Here is a 27,929-nt window from a genome sequence, read left to right as displayed (position 1 = left end):
TTTAGGCTTCAATGCAGTTTTAGGGAAGGAACACAGGCCCTGGGCACCTGATTGGCAGGAGCCCAGGGCACACCCAGTCAAAGCACATTAGCAATTCAGCAAAAAGTGGGGGCATACCATGCAAGAAAGAGGGCACTTTCTCACACCCAGGCCCTGAGAGTGAGCGAGGAAGGAGCGAGGGCTGCGGGGTAGCCATACCCTGGGAGGCGGATGGGTGAGACTTTCAAGACGCACATTCGTGTATATGTTGTGGGCTATAAGATGTCATCGTTTAAATGGTATTTGTATGTTGATTGGCTAAGAAGGTGTATGTTAGGGTATATCTAGCTGGTTGTTGCATACATGCTTTGGTCTTCAATCGGAACTTCCATTGTATGCTTTCTTTCTTATCTACTATTTTTGTATCCTTGTTAGGATACATTTATTTTCTAAACTGTTTGTGTTGAGATTCTTGTGGCTAAGCTGAACACGAACAAAAGCAGGAGTGAACAAAGTAGAACAGAACATGGCGGGCAAAATAACCTAGCGGGGGTGATTACTGGTTCAAAAGTCAGGATTTCAGTAACTTTCTAAAAATGAATCTAATGAGCTCTATGCATTGAATAAGATAAATGGTGTTTCATAAATTAGTTGCAGCAATGAGAAGACTTCTCACTATAGGTTGCTCCCCAGCTGGGACCACCAGAGGAGACTGGCTGGAAGAGTCCAATAACTGACTCGGGACTGCGCTGAGTAGCTTCATGTATGATTGTAATAGCTCTGAAATGCACCCTGCTAGGATTGTGGCACGCGATGCAGCTGAACACTGGGGACATGAGCTCCTGTGGCGAGAGCCTGGTGCCGAGCCAAACAACAGCATCTGCAATAAGTGAAGACGATAAAGATTCTTTATGTGGGAAGGTACGTAGACTCAAGCCGCCTAGTGAAGCCTGGACGGGTTCAGAGTGTTCTTCACTGGGGAGTGTAGCTGTGTTTCATTTAATGGTTGTATTCCTTGGAGGATTCGCAGCTGTACATAGCAGGGGTCAGTAGCTTTGGTGAATAGACTGATCAGCTTCGATACCCAGCGTACAAGCTGCATGGGTAGAAAAAGGAGGCCGGACCCATAGCCTCACCATAAGCAACATTACTTGAACTTGAAACATCTGGGGTGGTATACAGGATCTCCGTTTCAGCCGGATTTACAGTTGGAGGACGTTCACCCCAGGGTGATGGCCAGGCACTTGGCCAAGGAGTTTGCTTCCTGACCTGGCTCCTCAACTTGAGCAATGTGAAAGGCCCTATACAAGCTGTGTTTCATCTGCTTACATATAGAACTTGCATATATTTGTACACAGTGCTGAGTGGAAGAGGTGTGGCGCAGCGGCCAGGGTGCCTGACGCCAGACCACGGGATTCACGGTTCGATCACCGATGCCGGTGGCAGGTTAGCCCAGCACCATGTGACTCTGGGCAATAGCTTGCTTAATCTTCCCGAGGTCCCCCAGCGCCGGGACACCTCTCCGGAAGTAGCTTTGCGCTTTACAAATACTGGTATTTTATTTTAATTTCCTTTTTAGTTGTGAGAAAGTGGGTTTCTGTTGCAGTAAACCCCCCCAACTTTTTTGTTGCCAGACTACTGATGCTCTTTGACTTGATGTGCTCTGGGGCCCTGCCAATCAGGACACCAGGGCTTGTGTTCTTTCCCCAAAACAAAACCCAATTGGAAACTCTGGCCACAGGTAGGTCTCAGGTAAATGGTACCCCATGTACCCAGGGCACTGTGACCAGAGAAGGCTCCTAAGGGCTGCAGCACCAATTGTGCCACCCTTAGGGGCCCTGTACCTTTTCACAAACACACTGCCTTGCAGGCTGCGTGTCATGGTGCAGATCAAAAGTGAAGAGTCGACATGGCATACATCCCTGTGTGCCATGCCTACCAACCACTGTCCTGGCCTAGGTCAGTCACCCCTCTAGCCGGGTGCACTATGCCAGTGGTGAGGGCACAGAGGCATAAGCCCTGTGCCCCTACAGTATCTGAGTCTATTCTCAGACATTGTAAGTGCAGTGTACCATTAAAGAGTATATGGTGCTGGGAGGTTGTCATTACGAACTCACCAGTACCATGATGGATACACTGAAGTCTGGGAAGTTTGGTATCAAACTTCTCAGCACATTGTACCCACACTGATGCCAGTGTGGGTTTCAATGTAAAACGCACGACAGAGGGCATTTTAGAAATGCCCCCTGAACTCGACCCACAACCAGTGTCTCGACTGAGTGGCTGCTTAGGCTGCCACCCACCAAACATGTTGCTGGACCCCTGGGTCGAGAGTCATCCGCTCGAGGGCCTGCAACAATGCACATCCTGGGACGAGGTGCTAGGTCCCCTCCCCCAGGATGGGCAGGGGAAGCTTCAAAGGCCTGCCACCTTTGTGAGCTTCTCCAAACCACTTGCTGTACTCGGCAACTAGTCCCCACTGGTTCTACCCCCCACTTTTGGCGAGAGAACCGGTGGGAAAAACAAGTGAGGAAGAGAGATGTGCCCACCTCTGCCAACTCCACCCCTAAGGTGGGGGAGGCGAGGTGAAGCACAACCTCGAGTCCCCGCCATCTTGAGGATGGGGGGACCCAGCCAACCAGGGACAGGTCCTGACCCCTCCCAATGGAGAGTGGCAGAATAGGGGGTGTACCCACCCCAGGGAAGGGACCCATTGGTCCCTGCCCTTTACCTACCTGTAACACCCCTAAATTTATAGTATTTAGGGGCACCCTGAACCTTCCTTTCTCAGATCCAGCAACCGCAAGAAAAGAAGAGAAGAAGGATGCAAAGCCGTGCAGAGCTAACAAGAGGACGACGCCCACTGACTTGGCCCTAGCCCAACAGGCCTGTCACCCCTCGAACCTGCTCCTGCGAAATCCCGGCGTGTCCAGCAGCCAGCAACCTCAAAAACCCAGGAGGACCTGCCTGCCTTCACTTTCCAAGCTGTTTCTCCTGTGAACACTGGACGTGTTTGAACTGCAGCTTCTGGTGCCAGCCAGGAACCGCAAATCCCGCACACTCTGCACCTGCCGAATCCGGCCTGAGCGGACAAATCCTATGAGGCGGTCCCTCCCAGCAATCCTGACCAGAGATCTGGTGACCCCTGACCTGCCTCTAGCCTCCTGACGACACCTGCAGTCTTAATCCAGAGGACTCCCCCCCTACCACGACCAGAACGGGCAAGAAAATCCAACGTCCCAAGTCACCCCTGCACCCGACGCCCCACGGCCTTGTGTGCCCAACCCAGCGGTGCCTAACCAACCCTCAACATCCCAACTTACCCCTCAAAGTGGTGGTCACTTCTGGAGGATCCTCGGCCCCGAGCCTGCAGTGTTTCTTTGTCCCGGAGAATCTCCATTGAAATCAACAGGGCACCCGACCTCAAAACAGCACCCTGCACCAGGCCGCCCTAGTGCTGCTGAGGGTGCTCCTATGGTGCTAACTTGGTCCCCAACTTGCCTTGAAATTAACCCTAAGAGCTTTGCTCCCACAACCCCTATCCTCCTTAGGATAACATTGGGCCTCAACAGTCTGCACCCGGCCGCCCTAGTGACACTGAGGGGTGCAACAACAGTGCATCACTGACCCTGGGAGACCCCAGAGTCTTGCCCCAGAACCCTAACTTCAAAGAGTGAATACTTACCTCGAAACCGATAACCTGTTTTTCCTCATAGGATAACATTGACACTTTCTTGCATAAAGTTACCAAGTATCGATTTTTGAAAACTAAGAATATTCCTTAAAAATCGCACATATAACCTAACCGAATTTTCTCAACTGTTTGCAGGAAAGGTCCCAATGCTCAACCCAGGTGTCCAGCACTGAGTAAGAAATGTAACTAAAAAGTAACTTACCAGTGAATTTAATTTCCTTCCATAGGATAACATTGGGGGTTCTTTGTGAAAAAGTTTGTGTTAACTTTTGAAATACAAGAATATTCTTTAAAAATCGTACAAACTACAAACACGTAATTACTTACCTGTTTTAAGTAGATGTTCCAGTGCTGAAACTAGGCCTATGTATTTCAATGTACTGGTCCAAAAGGTTTCTTTTGAAATCTGAAAATATTCTTTAAAAATTGTACAAACTACAAATACGTAATTACTTACCTGTTTTAAGTAAATGTCCCAGTGCTGAACCTAGGAGTCCAGCACTGGATTATAAGAGTAACGCAAATGTAATTTTACATGCATTTACTTTAAAAAGCCATTCATTTCAATGTACTGCATTTACTAAGTATTGCAACCTACTGCATCCCCTGTCAAACAAATCAAGTACAATCTTTATTGCTTTTTAAAAAACTGCTGACAACAAGTAACTTATTACTGAAAATAATTGAATGCTTACCTGTATCAGGCTTGCTTGGTTCTAATAAAATAACAGTATATATTTTTATACAAAAACAATTGGCCTAGAGTTTACTCCTTGAGTGTGTGAGTTCATGTGCTGACTGAGTGTGTACAACAAATGCTTTACACTGTCCTCTGATACTGCCTTACTGCTCGACCAAGCTACCACTTTAGAGAGTAAGGTTCTATCTAACTTTAACCTCTGCCAAACCTCTGGAGAACCTTGGACTCTAGACACACTGTACCTCACTTTGGTACAGTGTATATATAGCCAGTTTCTTACACTAGAGCATTGTCACAGGTTTGTTAATCATAAAGTAGGGAGATGCGTTACATCGTGGCTGTTACGTGTTCTATGTATCTCAGCTCATACTACGCTGCTACTGATAGAGTGTGAGGATGCTACAGAGTGTGTGAGCACTAAAAACCACCAAGTAATCAACTCTTTGGAAGCCTGCTGAAGGGGTTCTCCTAGTAATGGATCAAGCACTATCCTGTTCTCATCCACGCAGGTCTGCCTAGGATACGTAGCCGCCTTTGTGATGCAACTACCTCCTCATGACATGAAATAGTCCTTGCCCGGTGTCGCTGAAAGATCTTCATCAGATGCTGGTACACAGTGGGTCTGTTAACAGATTACACCATGAAATAAATTGCTAAGTACTTTTGTCGAAAGTCACCAAATCAAAAGCAACATGACAGCCATGTATCGAAATACAACAAGAAAAATGGCCTCCAGAGTTAGGTCAGAAAGATGTTCTGTGAGTTAATTGCTTGCTGCTCACATCTACATGTTACAAGTGTACATCATGGCACGACCAGCTCACCCCTTCATCCTTTCAAGAATGGCAAACCAGTTAAATTAAAATGGGCAAACTATACATGGGTATGCACAGCACTACAATGGTACAAAGCAGAGGCTACGCCAACAGGTCTCCCCTATGCAAGAGCTATTGGCTTTGTCAATGTGTTTTAGCCATACTGTACACAAGAGTGACTGCTGATCAGCATGAATCAATCAATCAATCAGGGGTTTGTAGAGCACACTACTAACCCGTGAGGGTCTCAAGGCGCTTAGGAGGGAGGGAGGGGGGGAAATTTAAGGTTGGGGGGGATTTAGGGTTAGTGGCGAGAAGTTGGGTAAATTTGAGTGAGGTAGAGTGGAATGGGGTAAATCGGAGTACAGTGGAGTAATGTAGATTGGGGGTGAGTGGGGTAGAGTGGAGTGGGGTAGAGTGGAGTAGGGTACATTGGGGTAGAGTGGAATGGCTAGATTGGAGTAGAGTGGAGAGGGGTAGAGTGGAGTTGGGTAAATTGGAGTAGACTGGGTGGGATGGATTGGAGTCGGTGGGATGGAGTGGACTGGGGTGGATTGGGTGGAATGGGTTCGAGTGGTGTAGATTGGAGTTAAGTGCAGTGGGTTAGATTGGGGTAGAGTGGAGTGTGGTAGACTGGGGAAGAGTGAAGTCGGTTGGAGTTGGGTTGATTGGCGTGGGATAGAATGAGATAGATTGGAGTAGGAAATATTGGACTCAGGTAGATTAGGGTGGGATGAGGTAGACTGGAGTGGAGTGGGATAGAATGGAGTGGGGTAGATTGGAATGGAGTGGGGTTGAATGTACTGGGGCAGATTGAAGTGGAGTAGGGTATATTGGACTCTGGTAGAATAGAGTGGGATGAGGTAGAGTGGAGTGGGATAGATTGTGGTGGAGCAGGGTTGATTGGGTTAGACTGAGTGGAATGGAGTAGACTGGAGAGGAGTGGGGTATATTGGAGTGGAGTGGGGTAGAATGGATTGTAGTGGAGTGGATTGGATTGGGGTAAGCTGGAGTGGGCTAGATTGGACTTAGTTATCAAAGGGGCATATCTCCTCATGCAGATATGTCATCACATGTACTATAGTACACCCTGCCTTAGGGCTGTAAGACCTGCAGTAGGGTTGCTGTAGGGGAGATGTGCATACTCACTTTTCACTACGCCTAGACACAGCCCGCAATGGCAGTTTGCATGTTGGTGCTGAAGGGTCCCTTAGGGTGGCACAATATGTGCTGCTGCCTTGGGGACCATCTTTGGTACTCCATGCCCCGAGTACCAGGGGTACCTTTTACTTGGGACTTACAGAGCGTGCCAAAGGTCTTGCCAATTGGGGAAACAATTGCACAGTTTTGGGAAAGATCTGGCACTGGGTACCTGGTTAGGCGGAACCTAGTGCACTTCTAGGCCAGATTGCATCAAGTACCAGACAAAAAGCTTTGTAAGCAGTAACTCTCAAACTCTCCTTCCTTATTCACCCTGCATGGCGACTAGGTCTTGATCTCTCCTGCCCCGGTTCTCTCCATGCACATCATGGCACTTTTCTCTACACTGTACCACTTAGACCTCATTTCACCTGGCCAACCTATAACACTCGGAGAAGGAAGCCCGATGTTGTCTCTGCCATACTCCTTGCCTTGCAAACTGTGTAAGCTGTTCTCTCACCCCTACTGCAGTTGCAAGTGTTGCAATAGTGAGCAGGAGTTATACGGACTGCTGGACTGATGCTATTTACACCTTCTAACCTTCTGACTGTCTACCACCATCTGACAGTTACAAGGAACTTCCTATGCAAGCTTAAACTGCGTTCAACCAGGGAACACATAGAACAACTCACAAGAGACAGTGTATTTTACACCCGAAATCCCTGCTTTTAACTTAGGAATCCAAAATCATCACCAAACTCCTACCTATAAATGTTAGTACACAAGAGTTACTGTGCCACTAGAGCGGTTACGTGATTTCACATTTATTCTTCTCAAATCTAAAATAAACGTTTTAACTAAATATTGATGTTGCTTTCCCTTAAAACTAAGGACACAACTGGACAAAACAACTTTTGTCTCCTAGTAAAAAGTGTTGAATGAGAACAATTTACTGTTGTTTCTCATAGTAGATCACAGCTTGAACTCTTCTGAGTCCTAAAAATTATTTGAATTTGGCGATTCTGTGGAACAAAGCTCACCATTCTTACGCGAAGCTGGTCACTCAAGAAGGACATGTAAATTAGCAAAAGAAGGAGGGAATTGTGGGAAAACTTGGTTGAAGAAGAAAGGACAGGCACTCGATGGACTTCTATTGGGCGCTTTAGAAAATGTAGAACAGGGAGCCATGCCTTCAGTGGAACAGTAACAGGGAGCCATGCCTTCAGTGGAACAGTAACAGGGAGCCATGCCTTCAGTGGAACAGTAACAGGGAGCCATGCCTTCAGTGCAACAGTAACAGGGAGCCATGCCTTCAGTGCAACAGTAACAGGGAGCCATGCCTTCAGTGGAACAGTAACAGGGAGCCATGCCTTCAGTGCAACAGTAACAGGGAGCCATGCCTTCAGTGCAACAGTAACAGGGAGCCATGCCTTCAGTGGAACAGTAACAGGGAGCCATGCCTTCCGTGGAACAGTAACAGGGAGCCATGCCTTCAGTGCAACAGTAACAGGGAGCCATGCCTTCAGTGGAACAGTAACAGGGAGCCATGCCTTCAGTGGAACAGTAACAGGGAGCCATGCCTTCAGTGGAACAGTAACAGGGAGCCATGCCTTCAGTGCAACAGTAACAGGGAGCCATGCCTTCAGTGCAACAGTAACAGGGAGCCATGCCTTCAGTGGAACAGTAACAGGGAGCCATGCCTTCAGTGGAACAGTAACAGGGAGCCATGCCTTCAGTGGAACAGTAACAGGGAGCCATGCCTTCAGTGGAACAGTAACAGGGAGCCATGCCTTCCGTGGAACAGTAACAGGGAGCCATGCCTTCCGTGGAACAGTAACAGGGAGCCATGCCTTCCGTGGAACAGTAACAGGGAGCCATGCCTTCCGTGGAACAGTAACAGGGAGCCATGCCTTCCGTGGAACAGTAACAGGGAGCCATGCCTTCAGTGGAACAGTAACAGGGAGCCATGCCTTCAGTGGAACAGTAACAGGGAGCCATGCCTTCAGTGGAACAGTAACAGGGAGCCATGCCTTCAGTGGAACAGTAACAGGGAGCCATGCCTTCAGTGGAACAGTAACAGGGAGCCATGCCTTCAGTGGAACAGTAACAGGGAGCCATGCCTTCCGTGGAACAGTAACAGGGAGCCATGCCTTCCGTGGAACAGTAACAGGGAGCCATGCCTTCCGTGGAACAGTAACAGGGAGCCATGCCTTCAGTGGAACAGTAACAGGGAGCCATGCCTTCAGTGGAACAGTAACAGGGAGCCATGCCTTCAGTGGAACAGTAACAGGGAGCCATGCCTTCAGTGGAACAGTAACAGGGAGCCATGCCTTCCGTGGAACAGTAACAGGGAGCCATGCCTTCAGTGCAACAGTAACAGGGAGCCATGCCTTCAGTGGAACAGTAACAGGGAGCCATGCCTTCAGTGGAACAGTCCTGAGCAGTCTGGCCTTGGCCCCTTGTATCTCTCATCAGTGACTCTTGTAGGTAACGTCGACGTGTTATCTGAGAGTCCATGGCAAGGTTTCTTTCAGTGGCATCTGCCAAATGCTGAAACTAGCTTCCTGCTCATCAGCAACCACAGAAGAGTTTAAGGTCTTTCTGAGAGGAGCTCAAAACATGGCTAATCCATGTTTATGTCATGGTGGTCACCAGATTATATTTGATCTTTACTTCAGCCTTAGGAAGCCTTGGCATCAACTAACTTTATCAAAACCTTAAAAACAAAAAGAAAATCTACTTACCTTTGAATCTTAGCTCTTTTGCTGGATGGTAAGCCTACAGGTGAGTGTTAAAATAATCGAGGACTGAGTCATGAACTGTTATATGCACCAACGGGGAGGCCTGAAAAAGTATTTTATTATAAACCAGCAGCCAAGGGAGGACACCCAATATCTAGTAGAAATATCTTAAACCATCCTTGCTGTGGAGTTCTGTAAATACTGACATTTTGATCTGGAAAGCCACAGACGTGCACTGTTCAAATACGCAGGATTTTAACTTTGTCCTTAGTTGTAATAACCCTCTACCTTTTTTTAAGAGTAGCAAATAGCTACTTACTAGATTTTCTCAAATAGTTACGATTTATAACATTTCCCCCTATCAGGCTTGAGAAGTTGCCCTTGATCCATGCCTGAATTCAGCTGAAAACCATGGCTAATTTCAAATCAGATTCACACTTTGGGCATGTTTGGAACATGACATGGGATGCTAGATAAGATCACTTAAAAGTTTAACATACATGTAAACGACTGGGGGGGGGGGGGGGGGGGGACAAGCCATGTGGCAGGCTGTGCAGCTCTTGGGGCAAAGATCACCTACAGAAACGTGCTGTTCTGCCAAGCGAAGAGGACTGGGGCCATTGTGCAGTCCATTTTAAAACCCCCACCACCTCCTTCAGTCTTTGACTCAGGATCTCATGGTCAAGGGTGTAAAATGTGGCAGCGAGTTCAAGTAGCCTAATAAAGGTAGCGACTCCCTTCTCTGTAATAGCAGGTATTTCTAAAGGCACCTTTAGCACGGTTGTTTCATGGCCTCTACTAAGTCTGTAGCCAGCCTGCCATCACCTCAGAATATTAAAAGGTGCAGAGTGACTGCCTTTTTTTCAATGGTTATAAGAAGGAACAGGGGGTTAGCCATCAGCCTCTACTTTAAGATCCACAGTAATGATTGTTGGTTTCTTTAGTGGCACCATAATTGTGTCTGTTAGTCACCCCACGACAGCAGGGTACCATGGCGCCATGTCTCCCTAAACTTTATCCCTACACAGCAGGAGAACTGTCATTCTACAATATAGTACTGCAGTATTATAAACTTTTTAAGACTTTGATACATTTCAGTTAAGTTGGTCAAAAGAGAAGGGTGTCATAATATTTGCTTTTATGTTTCCATTCATTCTCTGCCAGCATGGCCTTATCAGTGAACAGTTATTAATCCTAATAGCAGATTCACAATAAACGGAGGCTTAATGTCATTCATTCCTGTGACGGATTACATACTCATGTGATTCTATGTAGAAAGATAACTTACCTGCTGGGCAGACGGCAGTATTAACTTCCTCAGAGCCCTGATCATCCATGGAATGGGCATCTCCCTCTTCTTTGATGCTGTCTGAGACCATCACTACGTTGAACTCTTGTGCTGTAATAATGGGCAAACAAAATAATTATTTCACAGTCACATAATTTGAAGTGTGTCCTGCTCCTCTTCACCTCCCGACTGATCTCATTACATCCATTCATTTCAACGTCAGTCACAGAGAAAGGAGATGGGGCCCTAGATACCTTGGTCACCTTCATGAGTTCCTCATTTATCCATTTATTTTCCAGTCAGTCCCAAGGGCTGGGGTGCTGGGCACCTGCCACCTCCTCGTTCTCCTCATTTCATGTCAGTAAGGCAGTCACATGAGCAGGAGTGGAGCCTGGCTCTCTGTTGAAAGCTCATTGGCCTCATCACACCCATTAATCTCCGAGTCAGTTACTAGAGCAGGCGATAGGGCCGTTGGCACCTCTGTTGCCTCCTTGCTGTACTCTTTACATCCATTCATTTCACATAATAAAGGTTGAGTCTCTGTCCGTAATATTGATTTGTTTACTTACCCGTAGGAGTGGTTTTGTAGCTTGAAGAATTGGCTGGAACATGCTGTAAAATAATTCCACTGTTTTGTGGCTGAGCCCGAAATGGTCTATTTCCCATCTCTCTTCATAGACTACTTTTTGGACGTATGTCTGTCCCCCCCCCTCCCTCACCTCCATGACGTCAGACAGCACCCAGAGGTACTTGTGCAAAGTTGCCATCTTTGGCGTGTTACTTCCTCCACTATTCACAGGTCTCTCCCCTTGGTTTCTCGTCTAGTGTCACTACGGCCTTCGTGAGGCATGCCTGAATTGCATGCACTATGCATGGCTCAACGGTCACCTTAAGTCGCTGGTTTCCCCTAACCTGCTAGTCCAAAAGAAACAAAGAACTATTTTGTCTGTCTTACATTGCTTTGTTTCTCTGGGTGTCTTTTGTGTACAATGCTCTTTAAGAGTGCATATTTGGCAGCTGGGAAAACACCGGCTGGTGTTTGTATAGTTTGATTTATGTGAAATTCTGACACCATCTTTGGGAGACATTGTGGGTTTGTCCTCTTGAAAACCCTGTCCTTATGTATCTGTAATTATAGTTCCTGAATGGTGAGTGATTGTAGTTCACGGACTCTATGCAGGAACGCTGCTTAGAAATGTTAGTCCTGCCTTGTGCATTGGTTCGACTGGTTCTTACATTAGTTCACTGAGCGCTATGTTTAGGTTCCTCGCAGGCATGTGTTTTGACCTTGGGAGTGCACCTTTTTTGCTCCTTCTAGGAATCTCTTGTTTACTGCGGTGTTAAACAAGTGTTTGCCTGCTAATGTATGCAACAATGGCAAACAGGTGAACCGTGAGTGATGCACCTCTGCCTACTTGGACTAACCATAGTTCTTTGCGGAAGGTTGAGGTACTCAAATTCTGAGTACTCAGGACCCAGGCGACCATGTTGAGAATGGTTGGCTTTGTCCTGTACCATAACTATGTCCTGAACCGCTGAAAGCATTATTATTGCTCTCCGAAAAATCTCCAATAGATAGGAGAACCACGTCTGTCTCAACCATAGCAGTTACTAGGATGAGCATCATAGGTGACTATTTGTAATTCTCTATTACCGCAGGAATCAATGGTATTGGGGAGGAAAAAGCTTACATATGTCTCAGGCCAGTTTATCGATAGGGCATTCCCTTGGATTAGTGGTGTGGGTACCTGGAAGCGAAATCTTGGCATCTTGCGTTCTCTGGGCTGGAGATGAGGTCTAGGTCTGGCATGCCACACCTTTGGAAAATTGTATTTCGCACCTGATGCTTTAGCTCCCATTCATGCGTTGTGTTAGCTTTGACAGTATATATTGTATGTCTGGCAGGTGTATTGCACCAGGGTTGTGTCTCTTTGGATGGCCCACTTCCATATGTCCAGGCCAGCTTGAATCGTGCTGCACCCTGCTGGTTTAGACAGAACACTGCAATTCTGTTGTCTGTTTGGATCAGCAACATTTTCCCCTTTAGTTTGGGCCTTAGAGGCCTTCAGTGCTCAGACACAGTCTTGCGTCCAACACATTTATGTTCTTGACTGCCTCCAACAGACTCCACAGGCCTCTGAAGGGAAGACTTCCTATGGGTACCCTCCTGCCTGTGTGGGGCGCATGTGTGGTGATGGACATTGTAGGGGTTGGAAATTTGAAGGGTATCCCACAGTAATGTGAACTGTGTTCCACCATTTATGTCTCTGAACACTCTGTGACAACCACTTAATCCTCTCACTTCCCAGTGGCCTGGGACATTTTGTTCTACAACCGTTCCTGAACTGAGTGCATGTGCAGTCTGGCCTGTGGGATGAGTGATATGCAGGATGCCGTTGTTCCCATCAGTTTCATTATCGTTCTTACCGTCAGAGACTGCCCTTCTAGTAGAGGTGAGTTAGCGCCTTCAGTGCCAAGATTCTCCTGGGAATTGGGTATGTGCTTGCTGCAAGAAGCTGGCTCTGTATATGGTATGCCACTAGGTGGTAATACCATGCACAGAGTCCAGAGGTTCCCCAAAAGTGTACAGGGCTCAATGTAAAACCCAAAGTGCTCTATTAGTGGTAGTGTGGGCAAGCAGTCTGAGGCCGAACACAGAGGAGTATAAGACATTTATTGCACACACATGATCAATAATGGACACAACTCAAGAAGGAGATCCAGACCAATTTATTAAAATTATACTTAGTTTGTACTTCATTTTAAGACCCAGGTCTTTGTAATCAGGTAAGTACGTTTTTAATAAAAAAATACTTTTCACTTTGAAAAATTGACACTTGGAAGCTTTTTCACACAAGCCTATGGGGAAAACAATATTGCAGTAATATAGGTAAGTGTTCAATTTACAATCTCAGGCTTCGGAGCCAAATGTCAGCAAGGGCCAGTGTTCAGGTAAGTACCAACACTGCACCACTAGCGGCATAGGAGCAGATGGGCGCAGAGGTCAAAATCAGAGTTCGACCCAATGTTTTACAATGCAGACAGAGGATGCCTGAAGCCACACTGCTAGTAGGTAAGTAAATCGGTTGCAGGGGCCAAGCTTTGGAGGGCACAAAGTAGCACCAAACATACACCACCAGCGGCACATGGGCAGCCAGGTGCAAGGTGCAAATTCGATATCTGGTGCCCACTGCTGCACAGGCTGCAGCTGTGGCACCGGAGGTTGCAAGAGGAAGACCAGCGACCGCAGAAGTTGGGATGTAGGGGGGCCATAGGGGCACCGTTGGTTCGGCTCACCAAGGCACAGGGGTTACGGTTGCAGGGCAACCGTTCGGCATCGGAGTCTTCTTACCGGAGCAGGTCATGGGGAGCCTCTGGATTCACACTGCAGGAGCGGTTATGGACGGCAGGCGAGGTCAGCCAACAATGGACACAAGGTCAGGATCGTGGTATTCACTGCACAGGTGAGCCACTCAAACTTCGGCTGTGGGCGTAGGGAGAACAGTGGGCAGGCGACGCGAATCCAGAGTCTTTCTAGTCAGTTTCTTCTGGATAGGTCCGCTGTCCTCGGGAGATACGAGTCTTTATAGAAGGCAACAGTCCTCCCTGGGGTTTTGGAGGTCGTTGTTGCAAGACAGGTTAAAGTGTCGTTGAAGCTGGAGACAGGCTATATGGGCGGAGGCGAAGGCAGTCATGGTCATCTGGCTTCTGCTGCATGGTGTCTTCTTTCTTCTTAGGTAGTCACAGATCTGAGGGTAAGGTCTGGGGGAGCCACGTAAATACAAGATTTCTGAGGCGTTCGGGGTGCGGGTATAGCAGGTAGGGCCAATAGGTACCTTACCTGGGGTGACTACACCCTCTATTATTACCCTCCTGTGGGAGGAAGGGCATCGGTGTAGCCCCTATTGGAAGGGTCTCCCCCCCCCCATCTTCAAGATGGTGGGGACTGAAAGTCGTGCTTCACTTCGCTTCCCCCTACCTTAGGGGTGGGGTTGGCAAATGTGGGCACACCTATCTTTTTAATTTTCCATTCGGTTTTCCCGCCCAAGGTGGGGGTGTAAACCAGGGGCTGCCATCTGCTGCAAGCAGCAAAGGGCTGGGGGGTCACATTACAAAGGCGGCAGGCCTTTGAAGCTTCCCCTCTTTGAGCACCGGCCCATCTTTGATCAATAATGGATACACAACTCAAGAAGGAGATCCCGACCAATTTAACAAAATTATACTTTGTAAGTTATTTGGAGACCCATGTCTTCTTAATCAGGTAAATGAGTTTTTAATTAAAAAATACTTTTCACTTTGAAAAATCAACACTTAGATGCTTTTTCACACATTCCAATGTTATCCTCTGGGGAAAACAATATTGCGGCTATACTGGTAAGTGTTCAACTTACAATCTCAGTCTTCTGAGCCAAAAGTCAGTAAGGGCCAGGGGTCAGGTAAGTACCAACACTGCACCACCAGCAGCAAACGTCAAAATCGGAGTTCGACCCAATGCTTTCCAATGGAGACATGGGGTGCCTGGAGCCTCACTGCTCGCAGGAAGGTAAATCAGTTGCAGGGGCCAAGCTCTGAGGGCGAGCGCAAGCACAGGGGGGCCACAAAGCAGCACCAAAAATACACCACCAGCGAAACAAGGGCAGCCAGGTGCAGGGTGCAAATTCGACATCGGGCTCCCGGTGCTTTCCAAAGAGGATTTTCTTGGTGGAAAAGAGGCTGCAGGCGCGATACCGGAGGTTACAAGAGGAAGACCAGCAACAGCAGAATTAAGTTGGGTTGTAGGGGCACTGTCGGTTCAGCTCACCAGGGGCTGCCTTTCGACGGCCTTCTTACCGCAGCCAGTCGCGCTGGGGGGTGGGTGGGTGGGGGTGAGGCCTCTGGATTCACACTGCAGGCGCTGTCACAGAGGGCAGGAGAGGTCAGCCAACATTAGACAAGAGGTCAGGATTGCTGGGGAGATTTCACTGCACAGGTGAGCCACTCTGGCCGTGGACGTCGGGTGCAGAGTGGGCAGGAGACTCAGATCTGCCTGGATTTAGAGTCTTTGAAGTCAGTTTCTTCTGGACAGATCTGCTGTCCTCGGGAGATTGGAGTCTTCATTGAAGGCAACATTCCTCCCTGGGGTTTTGGAGGTCGTTGATGCTAGACAGGTCACAGGGTAATCGAAGCTGGAGACAGGCCAGTAGGGCTGGGGTCAAGGCAGTTCTCATCTTCTGGATTCTGCTGCAGGGTGTCTTCTTTCTTCCTAGGTCGTCGCAGATCTGAGGGTCAGATCTGGGAGAGCCACCTAAATACTAAATATAGGAGGCATTTAAGGGGGGGGGGGTAGCAGGTAGGACCAATGGGCACCTTACCCTCTATTATGCCACCCTCCTGTGAAAGGGGCCATAGTCCTGGTCTTGACTGGAAGGGTCCTCCATCTTGAAGATAGTGAGGACTGAAAGTTGTGCTTCACCTCGCTTCCCCTCACTTTAGGTGAGGGGTTGGCAGAGGTGGGCAGAACGGCTATTTTGTTTTAGTTTTCCTGGCTGCCATCTGCTGCATTACAAAGGAAGCAGGCCTTGGAAGCTTCCCTTCTTCAATCCTGATGGGAGGTGGCATGACCCCTCTGCCCAGGCAGGGTGCCATGTCGATATTGTTGTGTTCTCCCTCACTGGGGCATGTAGGCTGCAAGGTAGTGCCATGGTCCCAGTGAGGGACCCCCTTCAGCTCTCAGGCCACAGGTATCCAGGGTAACGTTTACTAGGACTTACAGGGGGCAGAAGAGCCAATTTAGGGAAGAAGAACAGGCAGAGGTGACTTGGTTGGCAGGAACACTGCACTACATCTGAAACAGCTCTAAGGCAGGGTGCATTATACTTGGGCTTTCCTGTGTTCAGTTTCTATTTTTGCAAAATTCTGGTGGGGTTTTTTCAGTGTTTTCAATACATTAAAAAACAGTGACCCAGTGCAGCCGGGCCCAGTGGCGCACCCCCGGGGGCTGCAGGTCCCAAGGTGCTGGTCCTTCCTCGCTCGGGTGGGTCACCCCACCTCCCCCATTGGTTTGAGGGCATTCTGACCTTCTCATTGATTGTATATTGTCCGCTTCACTCTCTCCTAGGATCACTGCACCTATTAAATACCACAGAAATGTTTGTTTTTCTTTTTGTTGATTTTGTTAGCTCTCGTCTATATTTGCAAAGGTGCTTTGTGTGACATGGGGGTCGATTTGTGACATATGCAAACCCTTAAGGAGAGGTGGGGGGGCACCTGATTCTAGTAGAGGCCATGCCGAGACCTTGGGGAGAAGATGTGTTGTATCTCTACCTATCTAATGCTTCGGCTTGTGGCAAGACTATTTTGAGCCTTACAAGTTGTATAATTGTGTGTTTTGTGCATGTTTGGAAAATGCAATAAAAAGAATTTGACAAAAAAAAAAAACTGTCGTTTTCAGCGGTTACACATTTTCGTGGCATTAAAAACAACAGAAACCGTGTTTATAGAATATTTTGCTTTTATTATTGCTTGCTTTCTGCACTGATACTGCATGTGTATTGACAGTCTACATATAGGGCGTATGAGGTCAAAAACATTTTTACTAATCAAACCTTAAAGTAGTACACCATAAAATACTTCTTTAGTGAGTCTTTGGTTATGCACGCTCTTTCTTTCTTTCCCATGTAAAGGTTCGAGACCAAGACAGGGTCCTTCATTCTCATGCTATACACCTACATCTAGGTACATCTACTTAGGGCTAGCATCGTAGGAGTTTGCATTATTACTGTCATGTATTTATATGCCTGCATATCTTCATCGTTTTAGCACTATGGTAGAAATCTACCATCCATTTACTCTGTTAGTGCTTATAATAGTTTATAACTGTTTCTTTCTTAAGGTTGTTGCAGCACACTTTTGACACTAGAATGGCTCTGGTTCAATAAATACTTATTGAAAACGTCCCAACCGTGTATTTTGTGTATCTCTCGGAGACAAAATGAGCATGAGTGACTGAGCGAAAAGTTCTGTACTGTTTCCACGATCCCTGAGGGGGACGGGCTTGTCATGTTCGATAGTTACCAGAAACTATTCGCTCCTTGGTAAGAGGAGTTCATAGTCGCACTGTGAGCTAGCTAGTATACAGGCAAGCATATCCGGTGGGGTGTCTGGAATCAGTCTTGACACCACACCCACAGTTTATGTTGTCTAAACGTGCAGATCCTATATAGATTTATAGGAACTACATCACACAGGATCAATACCTGGGGTACCCAACGCCCTGTACCAAATCAGAACAATGAGGATACAATCCCCACTGCATTAGGATCTAGCACCCGTCGGGGGACATCCGCTTCAGTGACACCCATATTGTGAGTGGCCCAGCGGTCCTGATTTAGCCCCTTAAAGGTGCTGGTGCCCAACCACAAGTGCCTTGTGAGAAACCCGGCGTCCCGACAGATCAACAACAGGGAGAACCCGGGCAGAACACGCACCCACGTCCGGGAGCGATTAGCGCTCTAGCCGCAGTGAGGAAGGAACCAGAAGTGTCCGTGACGTCACACGCTCCGGAAGAACAAAGAAGACGGGACTCGGAAGGGAAGGCGTCAGATGGCGAAAGGAGGGGAGTGAAGACGACTGGCACGGAGGCACGGGGCCACAAAGGCAGCGGAGATTATTAGCAAGCCCGGCGGCCCGGAGGAGAGGGAGGACGCCCCGGGTCCCTACGCCACGGCCCAAAGCACGGGTCGTGGCTCAAGGCGAGTACCGATAGGTGGGGCATTCTGGTGGGGAGGTGCGGGGCTATAGGGCACGATCACTTGTCTTGGTGAGAGTAAAGAAAAGAAAGCGCCTGCCCCTTCCTCACTGCACATGTGGTTCTCACCCTTCCCCACACGGCGTCTGGTGGTGGTGGCACATAACATGTACGTGAAAGCACAAAATATTAAAACGTGTTTTCTTTTTGTTCTTCTGCTCTTTGTTTACGTTCCCTCCCTTTCCTCGGAGTGCCCTGGGAAGACGTGAAAGCAACGTGAGGAGCCCTGAACTCAGCAGCCAAGAACCACCCCTCTGCAACTCCCGCATCCACTTCACGTGCCCTCCCATCTAATTTACAGACCCTTGTTCTTTTTTGCTCTGTTGAAAGGACAGTATTGATTCCATGAGACTTGAGTAGAAGAGAGTGCGAAAGTCACTATCCAGAAAAAGAATAAAATCTCAGAAGTCCCTATACTATACATGTGTGGTGTGTCTTTCTGGTACCAGAGTCCCTGTGCCACTTACATGCCTCTTTTACACATAGGGTCCAGTCGACTTTTCCACTCTACATCCCAGCTACCCAGTCCAGATCCCAACGGTGTTCCCATGCTCTAAGGATACTTCTGGCCCGAGGCCCACAGTGTGAACTCTGACTTGTCCACCTGGGTCCCCCTCTGTAGCCTGTTTCCAGGTGGTCCTTCTTCACTGTAGCGTGCAAAGCTATCATCCTCACCAGCACACTGTTTTTGGCAGAACGCAAACAGGTAACCCTGATTGCTGCTAATACTTTGTACCTTCACCATTACAACCCTAGAACCCAAAGGTGGTTCCCAGAGTCTGATTGTAATTTCACCTATGCACATGTTTTTCCTTCCCATGTGATTACATTGTGCGTAAAACGCATTGCCTTTGAACTTACTTACCTGTATCAAAATTCTATTTAACCCCTTCGCTGCTAGGCCTTTTGCCCCCGTGCTAAGGCTTTTTTTTGGGCTATTTGAGGTAGTTTGCGCTTAGGCCCCTGTAACGTTTTGACCACATAAGGTATCCACACCACATTTGCGTCCATTTCTTCTAACATCACAGGGATTCTAAAGGTACCCAGGGTTTGTTGATACCCCTGGAGGGGACCCAGAAATTTGCAAAAATACAGCTCAATTTCCTTTTCTTTAGGGGAAAAAGTGCTGAAAATAAAGGCGTCTGGTTTTTTCCCTGCAAATGGTATCAACAAAGGGTTTGTGGGGCTGAAATCACAATTTTCCCAGTTTTCAGGGACTGGCAGACATTTGTCAGAAATCAACATTTTTTACACAGTTTTGGCATTTTACTGGGACATAGCCTATTTTTGCAATTTTTTTGTGCTTTCAACCTTCTTCCAGTTAATAGTAGAAATGGGTATGAAAGCAATAATGGATCCAGGAAAGCTATACATTTTAGAAAAGTAGACCCGATTCTGAATTCAGCAAGGGGTCGTTTGTGTAGATCCTTCAAGGTTTCTTTATAGAAACTAACAGTTGAATATAGGAAAAATTGAAAATGAGTTGAAAAAAACAGCCATTTATGCCAACGTTTTCACCTGCAACTTCCTCTAATTATGACAGATGTTTGAAAGCAATATACTGTTACATCCGCTGGACCTTTCTGGTTGTGGAGATATATAGGACTTGTAGGTTCACCAAGAACCCGACGAACCCAGAGTCAATAACTGAGCAGCGTCGTGCAATGTTTTTTTATTATGCACCGGGTATATAGCATTTAATTTGGGAAAGAATATACAGTGAAAAATCGGGATGAACGACACCTATGTATTTCTGAAATTGGAACAAAATATAGAGTTTAGAAACAGTAGCTATTTGCACATTTCCGAAATTATGTGTACCCATACTAGCATGAGAATTATAGGAAATTTTTCAAAGTGACTTCTTTTTTACACATTGTCTTTCATTTGGAAGGCAGAAATGCATCGAAAATCAATAGGTATTAACAGTTTCTCTACAATTCTGTGTTACCCTAAGTCTCCCGATAAAAATCGTATCTCACTTGTGTGGGTAAGCCTAGTGCCTGCGACAGGAAACGGCCCAAAACGCAACGTGGTCACACCACACTTTCACAGTGAAATCGGACCCTTTTTTGCAAAGTGCCTAGCTGTAGATTTTGATCCCTAGCTCTGCCGGCAAATAGGGAAACATGGCAAACCTATACATTTTTTAAAACAAGACACCCAGGGGAATACAGGATGGGGTGACTTGTCTGGCTCTCATTAGGTTCTGGTACCCAGAATACCTTGCAAACCTCAAACTTTGTCCCCCCCCCCCCCAAAAAAACAAATTTTCCTCATATTTCTGTGGTGAAAACTTCTGGAATCTGCGTGGATCCACAAAATCCCACCCACCCCGCATTCCCCAAAGTCGTCAAAGTAAAACGGTACCTCACTTGTGTGGGTAGGCCTAGTGCCGCGCCAGGAAAAGGCCCAAAACTAAACGTGGACACACCACATTATTACAGGGAAAACTGACCCTTTTTACGCAAAGTGCCTAGCTGTCGTTTTTTAACCCTAGCTCTGCCGGCACCAAGGGAAACCTAGCAAACCTATACATTTTTTAAAACTAGCCACCCAGGGGAATCCAGGATGGGGTGACTTGTGTGGCTCTCACCAGGTTCTGTTACCCAGAATCCCTTGCAAACCTCAAACTTTGTAAATAAAGAAAAAAACGTTTTCCTCAAATTTCAGTGTGGGAAAGTTCTAGAATCTGCATGGATCCACAAATTTCCTACCACCCAGCATTCCCCCAGATCTCCCGATAAAAATGGTACCTCACTCGCGTGGGTGGGTCAAGTACCCGTGACAGGCAAGGGCCCAAAACGTATTGAGGAGACATCAAAATTAACTATCACAAAACAACCTGGTTTTGCAAAGGGATGTCACCTGGGTTTTTGGCTCTGGGCTCGGCGCCATCTTCGGAAACTACCAATCCCACACATTTCTGAAAACTAGACACCGGGGGAGTCTAGCGAGGTATGGCTTTGCGCGAATCCCCCCATGTTTTCCTCAAATTTACCTGAAAAATACACATTTTCCACATAATTCTGTGTGGAATCACCGTGCTGGCACAAATGTCCTACCGTACAGCGTTCTCCTCAGTGTCCCGAGTAAAATGACACCTCACTTGTATGGGTGTCCAATGCAGAATTGGATAAAAAGGTTTTTTTTTGTTTGTTTTTTTTTGTTTTTAAATGGAGAGCTTAGAATTCTCGGTCCTATACCCTTAATCCCTATGTTTTTGGCTCTTCCCAGTCACAGGCCCTTGTCCCACCCTTCCCATATAACTCCCGGGGGGGGGGGGGAGGGGGGGCATTGGGATGCCCATGGGGGGTGGGGGGGCTATCTGCTCCCCAGAGGGGTGGGGGGGGGCAGAAACACTGTCTGTGGGAAAATCTATGCGGGGAGCAAAGGTCCTGGCCCAAGGGGCCGCTCCCCTTCCCTGGTGCTAGTAGGTGGATCCCTACTTTGGGATCGCCCTAGAGACAGGCAAAATTTTGAGAGGTTTAATTTCCAGAAACAGTGGCTCAAGGGCTTCGGCCCATTTCTTTTCATTCAGTTTGTAAAGGATAGGAAGGATACCATTCGGACCTGGAGCCCCCTCCCTCTTCCCTTTTTTGATTTGGCACTCGATTAGTTTTGGGAATTTTGTCGCACCTGTACTCGTATTTCGCACTGGCTGATGATGCCAAATATTGCACAAAGGAATTGGTTCATTGTCGTCAACAGCTGTCGTCAAAATGTTGACTTTATGTTGTGTAAAATGACCTGTAAGATAGTCTACCCAGGTTTGTTCACTAATGTTCGAGGACACTCCTTCATGCCTAGGATTCATAAAGGAGTTAATTGTTCTCCAAAATTTTGCCCCATCATTCAGCCTAATATCTGAATGCAGTTTTGCCCACAGGTTGTCCTCAAATGCTCTATTTGCTTCCCTTTTAGTTTTTTTTAAAGATGATTTTAATTCTTGCAAGTGATTGTGTCTTGCCATGTCATTTGTGAGGTGTCTAAGTTGACGCATTGTTCGTGCGATGTCTTTTTTTATACCTTTTATTTTTTGTCTATGGTCTGTTGTGAGAGGGAGCGTATTGCTAGCCTTCTTTGTATGTTGGATTTTCAGGGTTGTAGTATAACCTGCCATAGTGGTTGTGAAGCTCTCCCATTTCTCAACCTCGTTTGCTCCTATTCTCCCCTCGAAGTGTTGTTTTGCCATTACTTCTATGTCTCCATCCGCGACTGCCGAGTACTTAATCCTTTTATAGTTGATGGTGTAAATTAGCTCATTCGGTACCCGCGATTGTTCAAGTTTTGGTTTTGTGATGTTAAGTATAATTTCCTGAGGACAGTGATCGCTATCAGCCTTCTCTCCTATTTTAAATGAGACAATATAGCAAAATAGGGATAGTGGCATAAAAGTATAATCCAATATTTTGCTTACTCTTGTGTTGTAAAATGTGCACGTTGGTGGAGTGTCTCCGCTAAATCTCCCGTTCAATGCTCTGAGATTATAGCGCTCAAGGTTCTCTAAGACCTCTTCTCCAAGCTTTGATTGTATGGATGTTAGTATAGCCTCTTGATGTGGAATATTCCAGGCTATGTTTTGATTGCGATTCTCGTCGCTCGTTGTAATTCCCATCAAGTTGAGGTTAAAATCCCCGGTGATCATAACATCTGTTATTGAAGTATCAGTTATGATTTCGTCTAGGCATTTATATAGGACTTTTACAACCTTTCCTTTCCTTCTTGGATGAATATAAGCGTTGATCAATGTAAGATGAAGGCCTTTCTTACTTTGAGTGAGAGAAGACAAATTTATTATTTTTAGATCTGAAGTAAGAAAGCCTAGGTCCTTAATATCATAGCCACTTACAGCCGAGACATAAGTTACTAGACCCCCTTGTAAATGACCGAATTGTGCTGTTTTCACCGCACTGGTGAAGAATCAAAAAAATCCATGCAAATGTGGAGGTTCTAGTTGCCATGTTTCTTGCAGGGATATAATATCAAAGGATCGTAAGTAACTGACAAATTCCTGGTCGGTCATTTTAGAGGCAAGACCATTAATGTTCCATGAGCATATTTTCAGTTGGTTTTGCCTTTTTGTTTCTGTTTAGTTTTCCATTTGTCAGTTTAACTGATTATTTATTGTTCTTGCGATCCATCTTAGATCGGAGTAACTTTGTGATATGACGGCAGAGGTACATCTCCTGGCCCGAAGATCTTCCGCACTTCTTGCTCCTTCAATCCCTTTGGCGCCTCTGAGTACTGTTAGCCCTTTCCTGATAGAGGAGTGCTGTTCTCCGTCTCCTACCACAGGAATTAGTAGGTCAGGATATTTTGGCTTTATGTATGGGGCAGTTGTTATTCCCCAATCTTTAAAGGTCGTGGTTTCTGCCAAAAATATTTGTGCAACTAAAGATGTAGACCATGTTGCTTTTGTTTTTTCGACCTTCATTCCGGCTTCTGATTGAAATTGAATAGAATCCAGATCCTGAGATGTGACACCTGCTAAAGATGGAATATGAGCTAGCAACCGTAAGATGTTTCCTCTGTTCAATATATTGTGCTTGCCTTTTGAAATGTAATCCGGAGTAAACCAAACAATATTTGATGCATCTTTTATTATATCCGTACAACTAGTTTTATTTTTGCACTCGTTACTGTGTTCTTGTGCAAGTTCATGACCTTGCGGTATTCTCGCTAGTGCTTGCTCTGATAGGGGTGAAGCAACATTCCACCCTCCATGCCGGAGAATTTCCTATCCAGTGGTTAGTTTTAGGTTCCCATTTCCAGTTCCTTCTTCCCTTGTATATTCTTTAATATCATTTCTATTGGTTGGTCTTGTGTCAATGGGTTGTGATATTTGTCTATTGGGGACCGATCCATTTTCATGTATTTCTTTGAGTTCTCCATTCTGTGTCGCCCGCTGTGTTGTCTGTACATTTTTTATCGTATGCTTTGTTCCATGTGTTTTGGTGAAGGACGTTTCAGTAGCCATGGTCAATGGGTCCATGATGTTCTGCTTTAGTATCCGATTCTGTGCTTGCTCCTTAGTTATGCTGCGGTTCGCCGATATCAATGACGGTCTGCTAGATTCTCTGGATTGTGAGGCGATTAATGTTGTGGTTTTGTTGGTACCTTTGTCGGTCTCCGCTCCTTCTTTTATGCTGATCTTTTCCAAAGGATTGGGTTCGTGTTGGGTTTTTGATTTCTACCTTGTCTTCCGTCTGAACTGCAGGACGTTGATCTGTTGTCGCTACCGTGTCTTTTGTTTCTTTGTTTGGTTTTTTATAAATCAAAGTGTCCGTCTACCCCCGAAGGCCATTTGTCCCAGTCGTTGTCGATCCTGTGCATTTTGTTTTATCGATCGGGATTGAAATACAGGTTTCAAGGGAGTACTTGTCTGCTTCTACGTCCTTTTGTCTGGTGCACAAATAGCGGTCCTTGGTTTGCAGCGTTTTTTTTAATTGTATGCATAGGTCAGACAGCATTGATGGTAATGTAGCCAGTTTGTCAATAACAGGGCTGCATCCACATCCCACGTCCCTGTTGTGGGTTTGGTCCTGTTTGTTTTGTAGCAGTGAAGTTAATGCTCCCAGTTTCCCATCAATGGCGACCACAAAAACAGCCAGGGTGTCTAAAAGAGTCAGCTGGGCGCCCATCTTATCTGACTGATAATGGAGTGCTTCTACAAGAAGTTGTATTGTTTTTAGCAAGCTGGCCCATGCCGTTCCTTGACTAGAATTTTTTGATGAAGCATCTGCGCCAGCTGGAGCAACCATATCCTTTTGGTCTTCCTTTTTCTTTTCCTCACCGTCCGATAGATTGAATGGTAAATCAATTATATTGCCTGTGTTTACCGTGTTCAGCCCATTCCTGTATGTATCTTGGCCATAAGCTACCAGTAGGTCATTCCAGTCCTCTGTTCCCAGATATGAGGAAAATCTCAATGACATCTGTATCATTAACGGCATTTTCTATTGTGGTTGGCTCCTTGGTTCCCCCCCTCCCCCTACTTGACTCCGGTTGGTGATTTGATAGGACTTTGTTTGTGGGAGAGGTAGGCCGTAGCACTTTTAGACCCGTGACATCCTGTACCTCGTCCTTCCTTGTATGACTGCAGTCAGTTCCCTTGAACAGTGAGTTTTCCCCAGGGCTTGTTTGGCTTAGTTGGCTAAGTTGACTTGGTTGGTTATTAATTGTATAGTTGTTAATTGTGTCATAGTCATCAAATTTGTTTTCGCTGTTTGTGGATCTCCTGTCATCATTTAGATTGAGGCCAGTTGCTGATATATCGTTCTTTTTATCATAGTCATCTTTGGTCATCTTAATTTTCTCAGTTCTCTCCTCTTGTCTGTGTACTTGAGCTTGCTCAGTATTTCTAGTAGATTTTCTTCCTGTTGTTACACAGTTTAGCCGTGATTTACCATTTTGAGGTGTTGATGTTGTTTGTAAGGGGCTGGTGGTTATTATGTTTACACTTCTTTTTGTGTCAGGGCTTTTCCTTTCATGAGTTGGTTTCAGGTCTTCAATAGCTAGTATTGATTGACTTATTTGTAAGGGCTGAAGAGGTGATTGAAGGCCTGTAACGTTTGTTGTGTTTGAAAAAAGGGTGTCCCCTGCGTTTTTTAAGAAGGAAAACTTTGTAAAGATTTTAGGTTGGTAAGAAAGCTGCTTTTTTATTGTTTTTTTCCTTGTTTCCAAATTTTGTAGTAGGCCAGAGGCGTTTCCAGCTACTGATGTCTCTATTAGAGAGCAATTATTCATAGTTGCTAGCTCTGTTTCTGATGGTGGTACAGTGCTTTCTTCTTCCAACATCACGATTTTCCTTCTTCGTTTTTTTGTCTCTTTTTTTACTATTACGCTGTTCCGAACACGACCTAACCTCATGATGCCCTCCAATTGATTGTACTCTAGTTTTCCTCCTTTGCCGCACACAACTTGCCTTGATGGTTTTTTCTTGGTTTTGTCTTGATGGTTTTACCTGCAATTTAGTTGCAAGATCAAAGGCTATGGGTAAAGCCCGAAATCAGTATCGCAGTTGCACAAGAGCCTGATGGCTCTGTGCTTCCTGTTAACCACAGGATCTCCTCTCAGCAGGCTAATTTCTCCAACTCCTTTCAGTAAAGCGTACAAAAGGCAAAAAGGCAAAGGCAGAGGACAAGCTCCCCCTTTCTTCTTGCCTCCTCCTCCGCTGCCCTCTTGCCTGTTCCGCTTCTTTTCCTCACAGCGCTGCCCTGCCTCTAGGACGTCAGCTCGGCGCAGCCAAGCTCAGCTCCACAACTCAGCTCAGAGGGGATGCAGAGGGGATGCCCGCTGATACCAATGATCGCTCGCCCGCCTGCCTACCCACGACAACACGCAGAAGGGTGGTAGAGACAGTGGGCAATGGGCAGCGGGCGGCCAGCAGTCAAGTGGAAGACGAGACGAGTGGTCGGGCCAAGAGGAGAGCCAAAATGAAAGCCGAGAAGTCAAAATCCTTAAGCTTATAATGGACTTATAATGGAGTCGAGGTGAACTGCAAGACAGGCTGCTGCTGCGGAAGTCGGTGGGAGGGGTAACAGCGCTGATGCTGCAAATAGGTTGTGCCAGTGCCAGTGCCAAGAAAAACTAATTGGAGCCCTGAGCAAGACCTGTACCCAGCTAAACTTGGGCTCGAGCCACCCCTCTTCCAGCAACAACCGACCTAGTAGTTTACTCTGCCACAGTGGGGTTAGATTGGTAAGTTGTGCATTGCGGTGCAGAGGCGAGCTGCGGGGGAGGAATCAGAGGCCCCTATCACCACGTACCCGCACCCGCTGCTTCCCGCTTCTCACCGCTTGCACCCGCTGTTGTGCTGCTGTGATGCCTCCTCTGCTGCTCGCTGGAAGCGCGCCACCGCTCAGTCACAGTCTCCTTGCTGGGCTGCAGTCCACTCTCCCGGGACCCGCCGAGTCCCGCCGCCAAGTCCCTGGGAGCCGCGGGAGCCGCAGCGCCGATTTTTCGCAGCTGGGGAGAGAGGAAGGGAGTTGGCAAATGGGCAGTGGGCAAACGGGAGCGAGCGAGCAAAGCGGCAATGTCAATAGCGCCTAGTCCTGCTCGAGCTCAAGCACCGTACTCCACTCTCTGAGCTCCGAGCTTTCGCGGGCTTTCGCTTCCGTGTACAAACTCCTCCTCCTGAAACGACTCTCTGCAATGTGTTAAACTAGGATCCACTAGGGAAGGGTTTCACTGGAAAGGGGAGATTCTCCCCTTTTCAAAGATACCTCTCCCATGTGTTTCAGTGCTCGGGGCTGAGATAGCCCCACAAGCACAAAAACTGTGAAACTGAAACTAAGTTTCAGTTGTGTTTTCATTGTAATGACGACAGCACGCCATGCGCACGGTCGTCATTACAATATAAACCTCTAACAGGCCTCGGGAGGTTGGGGAAGCTCTTCCCCCACCTCCCAAGGCAAAAAAAAAAGGGGAAATCCCTCTGCTGTCTGCAGCAGAGAGATTTTCCGGCCTGTGCTCATGACGGAATAGTTCCGTCAAGAGCACAGGACCACTGGTGCTCATGACGGAACCATTCCATCATGAGCACCCGAAATGTTAAAAAGTACTTACTTGCCAACAAAGTTCTTTGTGCCAAAATATATATAAAAATACTTGATATTCTTTTTTAATAGGTCACAACAAATGCTTATCACTACCCCCAGATAAGACTAACTGCTTGCCCACACTACCCCAAAAGAGAGCACTGGTATGATCGACTGTGGCCTCTGTTATCCAGTAAGGGTTTGCCTACACTCTCTGCACAGTGTGCTTCTCTTTAGTACACTA

At 46.8% G+C, this 27,929-nt stretch overlaps 1 protein-coding gene across 9 annotated transcripts in view; it reads right to left on the bottom strand.

The window, feature by feature from the left end:
- LOC146799881 (uncharacterized) overlaps positions 1-27,929 on the bottom strand; it is a 638,539-nt gene that overhangs the window by 573,867 nt on the left and 36,743 nt on the right. For all 9 annotated transcript variants that reach the window (XM_085620807.1, XM_085620809.1, XM_085620804.1 and 6 more), the window contains exon 4: positions 10,358-10,468. In XM_085620807.1, the coding sequence (XP_085476933.1) occupies positions 10,358-10,468 (111 nt within the window). The remainder of the gene's footprint in view (positions 1-10,357; positions 10,469-27,929) is intronic.

The sequence above is a fragment of the Triturus cristatus genome, chromosome 8 (genome assembly GCF_964204655.1).
Source record: "Triturus cristatus chromosome 8, aTriCri1.1, whole genome shotgun sequence".
NCBI classification, from domain to species: Eukaryota; Metazoa; Chordata; class Amphibia; order Caudata; family Salamandridae; genus Triturus; species Triturus cristatus.
The sequence above is the reverse complement of the archived record's forward strand: the minus strand, read 5'-3'. Positions and strand labels throughout refer to the sequence as shown.